The sequence below is a fragment of the Nyctibius grandis genome, chromosome 2, assembly GCF_013368605.1.
Source record: "Nyctibius grandis isolate bNycGra1 chromosome 2, bNycGra1.pri, whole genome shotgun sequence".
Taxonomy (NCBI): domain Eukaryota; kingdom Metazoa; phylum Chordata; class Aves; order Nyctibiiformes; family Nyctibiidae; genus Nyctibius; species Nyctibius grandis.
In genome coordinates this window covers 19,606,587-19,617,687 of record NC_090659.1, presented here as the reverse complement: position 1 = coordinate 19,617,687, position 11,101 = coordinate 19,606,587, and the positions used below count along the sequence as shown (strand labels likewise).

Below are 11,101 nucleotides of genomic sequence, written 5' to 3'. Positions count from 1 at the left end.
CTCAGTGAAGTGGAGAACAGGGTCATTTGTCACCCCTACCTGTTAGGAAGCAGACAAAGAGAAAGCAGAAAGGAGAAACAAGAGGAGAAGTCCTGTCCTTACCTTCAGCTGGGCAGGCTGAGATGCTGCCTGAATAGAGAAGAGGGTGTCCAAGCTGTCCAATAAGCAGATGAAACCTTTTAGAGCAAAAGAGGAGTGAAAGAAGAATCCCAAACATGAATCACAGTTCATTTTTCTGAATCAGTGTAGCTGTGCTTCCCCTCTAACGCAGGGCTGCAAAACTGCAATATGGTTGTGAATAATGAGACACATAATAAGTGGGAAAAGCAAAGTAATATTAACTGTTGAGTGGTCTTTAGTATAATAAAGAAATTGTTTTTCCTCAGTAGGTAAAGCCAAGTGACATAATTCACTGAGTAAAAGGAGGAGACACTTGGCAGCCTGGCACCAGTACTAATGAAGCCAATAGCCTTCTCTGCGTTCTCCTTTTGGCTGGCTCTCCTTTTGGCTGGCTTCCTTGGCACACACATCGCTGAAAGTTTTGTGAGAAGTCAGAAGAACCATACGCTAATTTTCACCAAGGAAAACACAATTCGCAACTGCAGCTGCTCAGCGGATATCCACGATTGTGATTACTGCCTGGCAAACTTGATGTGCAATTGCAAAACGGTGCTGCCTTCTACCATGGAAAAAACTACCTACAATAGCCACCTGACCATTTGGTTCACAGACACCTCTGTGCTGGAGATGCTCCTCAACTTCACCAGGGTGTGGGATTTGAAGCTGTCCTTCTGTGGCACCACTCCTCTCCCAACAGAATACTTGGCCATTTGGGGACTTCGAAAGCTCCGGGTAAACAAGGTCAAGGGACGATTTCCAGAGCAGAGTGTAACCATCTACAGCAGCAGCAACAACAAAAAAGAAGACTCACTTGCGGTGCAAAACAAAGACAGGCAAATGCTTGTATATATTTCTTTTCTGGATACCTCGCTTTTCAATGGATATTCTTTGCTGAAGTCGTACAGTGTGGAAAACGTCTCTAGTATCACGGAGCACTTTCCCAGCCTGCTGTACTCTGATGTTTTCTCAACCTCAGATAACAAGAGCTATGTTGTAACATTCATTTACTGAGTTATTGAACATATTCAGTAGTCAGAGGCATGGCAAACTGCTAAGAGAGAGATGGGACCTCTCCAAGTCTGCTTGGTTTGGCCAGGAGGAGCTGTTATGGGATGGATAGTTCTGACTGTGATAGCACTCTACAAGGAGATGTTTAAAGTAAGACAGACTCATCAGACTAACTCAGTAACTGCTTTCTTAAAGAACAAAGAAATGTGAAATGACTGGTTTAGAAAGCATCGGTACAAATTCTTTTTATGTATTGTAAGCTAAGAATTCCCTTCTCCAGGCTGAGCAAGCCCGGTTCCCTCACACTTTTCTCACAGTCACATATGCCAGCCCCTGACCATCTCGGTGGCTCTCCACCGGACCACTTCAGTTGATCCATATCCTTCTTGCACTAGGAGGGTCAAAACTGCATGCAGTACTCCGTATGCAGTCTAGTAAGTGCCAGGACAAAGGACGTAACCCCTTCCTTCCACCTACTGGCTGTGCCCCTGTGGATGCAGCCCACTGCTGCCACGTTCAAGGGGTGAGAGTGGTTATATGTTACTCAAGCTGGGAGTGCTGAGTTGTCCTCTGGTACTCGGTCAGAACTGGGAACCCTCTGCTCAGGCTGGGTGACAGAGCATCTTACGGAAGCAAGGATGGGCTACACAGGCAGCCTCCAACATGAGCACACAACTGAAGGTGTGTTTGGGGGATGACCAGGAAGCTGTGCTCTCTGCCAAATCATGGCACGCATCAAGGGAAAGCACTGGGCAAGAGGCCACCTGACAGGTGAGACACTATGCTCACAGAGGTGTTTTTCCCAGGGAAAGGCTTGTCTCTTGCACGTTGGGTGTGCCGACACCTGCAATTTCCCCAAATGCAGGGAACTTGACTTCATCTTTTGTGCTAATGGCAAGCTCTGCTCGTGTTCTCCCCTATGAGAAAGGAGAAAGACCCCATCCAATGACTCTCGGCTGATAAGGCAGGCCAGGCTTCTGGCAGACATGTAGCAATTTTCAGACGTGTTGCAGGAGAAAGATTGCTATCCCCTGAAAAACATATATCAGGACTACTTATACAGCCCAAAGTCTGCTCCTTGCCCATATCTGCAGGATTTGCATTTTATGAGATACGGTTAAGGCCGGGATCCATCCATATAGTACAATAAAGGCTTTGGAATAGCAACTCCTAACAGTCTTGCATTGCCAGCAAAGGATTACATGACATTGGGATAAAACATGTGTACCAAGGGGAATGGCTATCAAGAGTCTGAGAAACCAACGAATTTGCTTCAACAAGTTTAAAGAAAGACTTTTTCTGTAAATGTAATCAATGCTGGAACAGTTTTTCTAGGAAACAAAACTTAGTTTTTCAGAATACTTAAATACATGAACACCTTCCATTACTGTAAGCTTTCCCACTGAAACCAACAATGCAGTAACTATTGAATTAATGGGGTTTATTTGCAATGGCAAATTAACAGATTTAAGCACACGGGTGTTTGAAGGCTGGGGATTGAACTCGATTTAACTCAATCAAAGAACTATTAAATCAGCTGCTGTAAAGATGACGTTTCCTTTGTCAGCACCTTGGCAACAAACCATAAGCCTTCTCCCCAAATCACAATTTTTTCTAGTGATACCTCTCACGATTGTGTCATAGGTTACAAAATGGTTAGGAGCTGGAGCTGGGCTGACAGAGATTGGCAGCGGCAGGGGAAGGATGTTCTGAGCACATTACATGCCTGGAATGTATTACAGACGCAGGCAAATAATTTATATTGTCTACCCAGGAATCCCATGCTCCAACTGTGTGTGCAGGAGTACTAACCTTGCCTTCACAAACTAGCTAGTTACTAATCCTGCACAGGATAGTGTTGTAAAAAAAAATAGAGCTGGCACATGCAAATATATTGATTTCCAAATGTTACCAACCCTCTCTTTAAAATCTGGGAAAATCAAACCTAAATGAGCTTCAGCGAATTCACTAACTGAGGCTCTGCTGCCCTCTAGTAAGAAATGTGCTGAATAACACAGTGCTTCCCCATTGCCATGACAGCAGTGGTTGGCTGCTGTTACTGTTCAAAATCCACACAAGTAGCAGTAACTGAGAGTGTATGTATTCTGGCCTTGTTGGGAAGAAACCATGAGATTAATACATCCATGGCCTTTCTAACACTGCAAATTACAGTTTCGGTTACTTTTGCCACTGTAGTGTTCTGAGTAAGGCTGACATAAAAGACCTTTTATTCCTGTGCCCAAGTAAGCACTGCAGACATTTTCCTGGAATCAGGAAAAAATCCTCCTCTCAATTACATGCGCAGCAGAAATCCACAGCACAAATATCGCAGTGATCTTTTCAACTCCCCTGTTCTTCTCCAGCAGATACCGAGAACCTGATCCTCTCAATTTCAATTTTATATGGCTTTGCCATATAAAAGTACTGCATTAGAAGCTTGCAGAATTTCTGCAGAGCAATGCATACAAAACATATACCACATATGCTGTGAATTTTATTAGTTCTGTTGGTGGAGGTTTATTTTGTGTGCATGTAAACTACACACAGCGGTACACTAAGCATCATTCTGCAGAAATAATTATGTCATTTTGTGAATCTGTTTTAAATCCCAATGTAAGATACTAACGCTTAACCACACTCAACACCCTATGGCATTTGATCATATATTTATAGCAATTAATATTTATATAAACACAATGGTTTCATTCTCAATGTATCAGGCTCAACCTGTATCTATTTGCCAGTCTTTAACCTTGATGCATGATTATTGGATATGCCAATCAATGGAAACTGAGGCGATTTTTTTGTATCAAAAAAAATGGAGATAGGACCTGTAAAGTTACAGCTTTCCTTCCTACCAGTGTGACTTTGGGAAGTTAATAAAGATTGAGAACAGCACAAAAATAATGCGATGCTTTCTACAGATCTTGCTGTGCAGCACAGTGCAGGGCTGCAGGCCAGCCAGGCCCCCCATATCTCCTCCTGGGCAGACTCCCAAGGTGGCTGGCAAAGACGGGCTGCAAGGAAGTCTGGCCCTCCTGATATGGCAGGAAGGCTGGAAAGAAGTCCTTCCAGTTCCCAACACTTGTACTTGGAGAGACTGTCTCTAAAAAGGCCAGTGATTTTGGCACCTGCCACCAGTCTCAACAGTTTTTCTTTTAGCCAGCAGAGCAGCCACTGGGGCGGCTGCACTGACTCCTGAGGATGCCCCCAGCCGCGATGAAACCCAACCCCAGAGGGCTCGGCCCATGAAAGTCGCTACTATTTAGCGCTAGCGAAGAGGACCATCACGTTACTTCCTCCCCCCGAGCCAAAAGCCAGGATTTCCTCAGGAAGGGCAGGGGCTCTCCGGCGGAGGCCGTGCAGAGCCGGGGAGCGAGGCCCGGCTGAGGCGAGCACCCCGCCCGCCGAGGAGATGCCGGGAGCCGGGCGCTGCGTGGGTATGGGCACCCTCTCCGGGTGCCCGCTGCCGCCGTGCCCAGGCTGGCCGTGGGAAACAAGCCCACAACGGGCGGGGAGGGGGAGGCCGAGGCTCGGCGCCCGCCCTTACCCCTGGGGGACACCAGCCACGACCCCGCTCCCCCCGCCTGTCACCGTGCCCTTCCACACCCCCCCGCCCCGCTCCCCGCTCGCGCGCTGTACGGCCACGTGACTGCCCCGCGCTAGTTTCTCGACACAAGATGGCGGCAGCGGGGGCCGCCGAGAAAGGAAGGGGGGGAGGGAGTGGCGGGTAGCGAGGCGGGCCGCTCTAGCCCCGGCTCTCTACGCTCCCCGCCGCGCACGCTCTATCCTCCGTCTCCGCCAGGGCTCTATGGCCTGGTGGCCGCTCGCCGTTGGCGTGTGGGCGGCAGCTGGCGGCGGACGGCAGGGGGCGCTGTGGCCGGCGGCGCGGCGGCTATCATGCTCAGGGAGCCGGGCCTGGGCCGCGGCGCCGAGTGGCGGGAGCGGGCGGTGCCAGTGGCTGAGAGGCCCGGCGCGGGTGGTCGGTCGGTGCCCGGCGGGATGTTCCGCAAGGCGCGGAGGGTGAACGTGCGGAAGCGGAATGACTCGGAGGAGGAGGACGACGAGCGCGACGAGGAGCCGCCTCAGGAGCCGGCGCCGGCGGCCGGGTCGGGGGGGGGAAGGGCCCGGCGAGGCCTCCATGGCGCTGGCGGCGGGCACCGGGCTCCTGCCGCTGCCCCCCGGCTGCGTGCCCCTCGCCCTACCCGGCAGCCCTGCGGCCTTCGCCTGTGCCGCGGGCTACGGCGCGGCTCTGGGCTTGGGGCTGGGCTTGATGGGAGGCGACAGGGCAGGCCTGGGGGCTCTGCCGGCGGCCGCCCTCCTGCCCCCCCCGCCGCCACCGCCGCCGCCGCAGCAGGGCAACGGGCTGCCGGGGGCCGGGCGCCCCAAGGAGAAGAAGCGGCCGCGGGAGAATAAAGAGGTGCCGCGGGCAAGCCTGCTCAGCTTCCAGGACGAGGAAGAGGGTGAGGCGGAGGGCTGCCCGCCCGCGGGCACCGGGGCCGCGGGGCCTTTGGCTCGCAGCCTGCAGGGGTGGAAAGGACCTGGAGCTGGTCAGCCTGCACCGGGCCTCAACCCATTGTCTGCGTAACCCCCCTGTACCCCAGGAGAGCCGAGACCCTTGTTTTATTTATTTTTTAAGGCAGTTGGGTTGCCCCGTGTGACTTGGGGGTGATGAGGGGTCGCATAAGAGGGGAAGAGCCCCGGGGCGCGGTGCGGGGGGGGTGCAGGGGTGCGCGGGCAGGGAGCGCCCCATCCGCAGCCGCCTTCGGCACCGCTCCCTTCCCGGGCCTCGGCCCGGTTCCTGCGGGGCCAGCGTGCTGCCAGCACCGGGGAGCAGCGGGGTGATGTCCCGCGGGTTTAATTCCGGTTTGGCGGGGTGGGTTGTCTCTGCTTCTGTATTGCTGGTGCCTGACTGTTGCACCCGTGTTGCAGTCACTGCAGCCGGGTGGCTTGCTGGTCAGGGCGCAGGCTTTAGCCTGCCCTGGGTTTGTGCGGTAGCAGGTGCACAGGTAGCCTGCGCAGCCGCCTCCTGCCTCCCCCCAGAACCAGCAGTGCTGGTTGAGGGGCATCTTTCCTGCGGCTTTGTGTTGAGTTTGTTTTCGTCTGACGTGGCTGGTGTTCACCGGTCACGTCGGACTGCCTGTTGTCCTAGCAAACTCCATGTGAAGCCACTGGTGTTTTGATGTAGAGTTAGTTCATCTAGCTGTGTGCAAGGTTTATTAGATTAACCTTCGCAAATAGTGGAAAAAGTGGTTGAGCAGTTTGTGGACCTCAGCTTTTGGAAAAATAGCATAGTTGTGTTTGTACTGTGCTTCTGCTAATAATTCTGCTGGATTCCAGCATGAATTGGTCCATTCACACTCAGATAATCTGATTATGGGTAATAGTTATTACGTATTAAAAATGATCAAAAACCGACCAAAAAACATTCCTCAAACTCATCCCAGAAGCTCAGGGTGAATAAAATGAGGAGCTTATTTTTGTGATACCTTTTGTCAGCAGGAGAGTTAGAGTGCTTTTTGAATTTTCATAGAAGGAATTCTCTTGTAATCACTGGAACTTGGATTCTAAGAGTAGTGTTTTGAAATCTTGACAGAAATACGGGAAACATGGAATTACACTATAAACTTAGAAAAAAAATAAACACTTGTGGATTTCCTACATCAAAGTTTGATTTTTTTCTGTGCTATTTAGTTCTTTAACTTACTGCATACCTTTTGGTAGGTTGTAGTGCTGCAGGCATTTGAACTGCTAGTACAACCAAAACCAGCCATTCCCTTACTCATTAGTTGTGTGTGTGTGTGGCTGTGAAAAACCTGTTGACCCAAAATGTTGGGGCTTTGTGTCATTTTCTTCCAAATATGTGGTCACAGTGAAGGATCAGCTTTTTTTTTTTGTTTTTTTTTAAAAAAAGATCACTACAGTCAGATAAAAGCAGGCCATGTGTGTACACTTTTGTGTTACTTCTGCCTTGCTTTTCTGTGACTGTGCTGTGAGCAGGATGAATACACTTGAAAATGACCATAAAAAGACAAGGTAGACATGAGTCCACATGAAAGGATATGGGAGTGGTTTTGTTGCAACAGTGCAAATGTAAAGTCATAGTAAGTTATGTTGTTAGTGGCATGTATTAAGTTCTAGGTGCAAAATTAAGAGATCTAATAGGTAAGTATACTTCTTGGCAGGACTAATGTTTCCCAACTTCTCTCTTAAAGAAACGGAAGAAGTTTTTAAAGTGAAGAAATCAAGTTACAGCAAAAAGATTGTAAAACAATTGAAGAAAGAATACAAAGAAGATCTTGAAAAATCAAAAGTTAGAACAGAGGTCAATTCTCCAACAGATGGTAACTGCAAAACTAATAGTAACTGTTGTAATGGAAAAGCTTAAGTATTGTAAATACAAATTACTTGTTTTCAAGATGAATTGTTAGCCTTTTTAGAGGATTTAGCATTTAGAACTGAAGTAAAGCATGCATTAAATGTGTTCATTTGAATCTTACAAAGGCTGCTCTGAAGCTGGTAGAGAGTTCTTTGATTCTTTCTCATGTGGAAATGAATGTAGAAGGATAAAACTTCTCAGCTGCTTATACAGTTGTCAGTACACCTCAGTAGCTTCTGTACTTCAGCTCAGGTTATGTCAGATGAGTTTCTTGCTATTGAATTCAGCCCTCTGCTCTGCTCTGGTGACACCCCACCTGGAGCACTGTGTCCAGCTCTGAAGTCCTCCGCACAGGAAAGACATTGACCTGTTGGAGTGGGTCCAGAGGAGGGCCAAGAAAATCATGAAAGGGCTGGAGCACCTCTCCTATGAAGAAAGGCTGGGAGAGTTGAGGTTGTTCAGCCTGGAGAAGAGAAGGCTCCAGGGAGACCTTATTGCAGCCTTCCAGTGCTTAAAGGGGGCCTGTAAGAAAGATGGGGACAAACTTTTTAGCAGGGCCTGTTGTGAAAGGACAAGGAGTAATGGTTTTAAACTAAAAGAGGGTAGATTTAGACTAGATACAAGGAAGAAATTTTTTACAGTGAGGGTGGTGAAACACTGGCACAGCTTGCCCAGAGAGATGGTAGATACCCCATCCCTGGAAACATTCAAGGTCAGGTTGGACGGGGCTCTGAGTAACCTGATCTAGTTGAAGATGTCCCTGCTCACTGCAGGGGGGTTGGACTAAATGACCTTTAAAGGTCCCTTCCAACCCAAACTATTCTATGATTCTATGAATTAGGAAGGAATTAAACTAGTTTAGAACTGTGTCTGGTGCTTATCTGACAGGATGTGTCCCTGTAACGCAGCTTGAGAAGGCAGATTTTGGGGTGAGCAGAGTGGTGTTCTTTGTAATTAAGTAAATTATTCAACAGCTGCCTGTTTCAGGACCTAGACCTTAGAGTCTACTTGATGATTAAGATGACGGGATGAAAGTGTTTGAGCAGAAGGATCTTTCAGTGATGTACAGTTCTCCAGAGCTTGTAATAGAGCCTGGGATTTCAATTTCGTTATACTTCTGCTATTGGTTTTTGGGAAACTCGTTGGTAAAGCGTGATGATTCGTTTTCCAGTTAGGTTTTTGTGTAGAATAATAACCTACAACGCTATGAGCACAAGCTGAGAGGCTTATGATCTAAAGATTGCAGTGGTATAGCTGAAGCACGTGAGAGTTGAACATGGTCCCATGCAGAAAATTGCCCCTTTTTAAGTTAATTAAATTAGTCTTTTAAAAAACTTAAAAATTTTGAAAAGGCTTTGCCTGCATTTTAAAAACCCACAAATTCTTTCTTACTAGAATCTTCAAGTTGCCTGTGCAGTGGTATGGGACATGAGCAAAACCAGAAATGATCATTTCTGTGGCTAATGTTCAGGTGATCTGTGGAAACCTGGATCTTAGTTCTTGTTTCTGTCACAAAGATCCTTAAACAATTGCATTTTGCACATGGCTAGCATGTGCTTATGTTCTGTTTGTCTGTTTTGCAGTCTCTCTAGTTGTTTTGGTTATAGTGCAAAGACCTCATGGCTGCTACTGAGTCAGTAGTCTGGATTCTCTAAACAAATGCTAAATTCTAAAAACTGAGATATGTGCAGCTTGGATTGAATAGCTGGATTTAACATGGATTTTTTTACATAATATTTGTACCTGCTGCTTGTATCTGTATGTTACTCACCTAATGTAGGGTAACATTGCACCCAGCCCGAGAGGAAAATGAAAGGGTTCTTTTGAAGTGAGACTATTCCTGTGGAAAGATTTTTTGTAACACAGGCAATGCTTTCTAATTACATACATAAGAGGCTGTGTGAAGGTTGCACGTATGATCTTAATTATTGAATTCCCTCACATTTTTAATTCTTGGCAATATGTAGAACGTTTAGTGGTTGTTGGGGTGTCTGCTTTGTCAAATTTTATTTTGAGGATGTCAGTGATTTAATCACAATTAAGAAGGCATATTTTACTATATTTCAAACAAAATTATCATTTAACATTTTCATTTGATTTTTACTTTTGGTTGTTAGACTTTAAAAAATACTTCTGAGTGATCTTTATAAAAAGAGTAAAGCATGGGCTTTGTTGTCTTACCAGTCGAACCACCACTAGAAAAGACAGGACAGATTAAGGATATAGGTCAAGAAGATGGGACTGCAAACAGTGAGCATGGTGAAGAAGAAATGGAAGTTGAAAGTGAGAAGGAAGAAGAAAAACCAAAAGCTGGTGGGGCTTTTTCAAGTGCTCTGTCATCACTGAATGTTCTCCGTCCAGGTTGGTTAGTGTAATGTGTCTGATATGTTAACAAACGCTTTAGCCAGCATTTATAGCAGACTAATGAATTTGAGAGATTAGGAAATATTTTCCAGCATCTGAGAGTTCAGGAAACTGCTATTTTCCAAAGCTGTTCAACTTTACAAGCCTTATGAGAGAAAATATTTTACTATGGAATGCTTCATCTTGTTGTCTAAATTAGGAATTTGTCTCTCAAATATTTGGAATAGGTGACTTCATATGAATTTTAACTGCTTTCAGTTAAAATTCTGCCTTTAGTTTGAATGTCTTGGTTAGACATCTGCAAGGTATCTCAAATGTTTTCCCATCTCATTTTGTCTAATGAGGTTGTAGTCAGGCCCTGAGGCTAAAGAAATCAGTCTGAGAAAGTATTTTTGAAATTAGTTTACTAATTGTTAGCTAACTTGTGGTAGCTTGCTTCCCAAATAGAAGATGGATGTCTTGGGTCCACAGACTTGGCCATATTTCAGGGGAAGGAAGAATTTCCTAGTTGACTCCCAAATCATTTTTTCTTTTAGGGGTAATTGCAAAGTGGTGCAATGTGTACGTTATTGCATCTCTAAAGATATTGCTGGCTTGAATAGAGTATCTCATGTGAAGTATAAAGAGAATCTGAAATTTAACCTTTTGTGCATGCCTAATCAAAGTAGTGGTAAAAATTATTAATGTTTCAAAAAGTTGATTTTGGGGGACCGTTTTTTATATGACTTAACGTAAGTTGCATTAATTTTGTGCTAGGGGTTTTAGATTTTTTTTAATTAGGTTTGCTTTTCTTGTTTCCCCTTGATTGTACAGTCTTCTCATATTAGCTTTGTCTGGTTTGGTGCTCTCTTAATCTCTGAGCTGTCATCATCTGCTGAGATGGCTGATGATTTTTGTTCCCCCAAAATAAGAGTTGGGAGCGATATCAGGACAGGAAGTGACACTGTCAAGAACCTTGTTTCCTTCCTCCCTTTGCAATACTCAGCTCCTGTGAGGGCTTCCCCTTCTTTAGGAATATTTCCCGTGGGAACATCAGGTTCCTGCTCTTATGGCACGTGAGCTGCTGGAAGCAGAGCCAGACTTTTTGGGAAGGATCCCAGCTTTGAGGATTTCTGGTCAGAAAATTTGCATGTGCAGCTTATAAATTGCTTGCAAATGTTTCTGCGAATATGGATTTTTTCCTCTCACATTTTTTTCTGTTTGCAAAGATGATTTGGTAGGGTGGCAGAG

General features: G+C 46.3%; 2 protein-coding genes across 2 annotated transcripts in view; both read left to right on the top strand.

Moving 5' to 3' along the window:
* Positions 1 to 456: 456 nt before the first annotated feature.
* On the top strand, positions 457 to 1,131 carry EPCIP (exosomal polycystin 1 interacting protein). The gene has a single exon (XM_068395553.1). It carries the CDS (start codon positions 457 to 459, stop codon positions 1,129 to 1,131), a length of 675 nt encoding a protein of 224 aa, XP_068251654.1.
* Positions 1,132 to 5,014: 3,883 nt separating this feature from the next.
* Positions 5,015 to 11,101, top strand: part of PAXBP1 (PAX3 and PAX7 binding protein 1) — a 29,581-nt gene continuing 23,494 nt past the window's right edge. Inside the window, 4 exon segments of the mRNA XM_068418316.1 lie at positions 5,015 to 5,241; positions 5,243 to 5,591; positions 7,344 to 7,472; positions 9,692 to 9,868. Coding sequence (XP_068274417.1) covers positions 5,029 to 5,241; positions 5,243 to 5,591; positions 7,344 to 7,472; positions 9,692 to 9,868 — 868 coding nt within the window. The 5' untranslated portion in view covers positions 5,015 to 5,028.

Coding starts and splice junctions, on each gene's coding strand:
- EPCIP (XM_068395553.1), top strand. CDS start 457: ATGAAGCCAATAGCCTTCTCTGCGTTCTCCTTTTGGCTGGCTCTCCTT.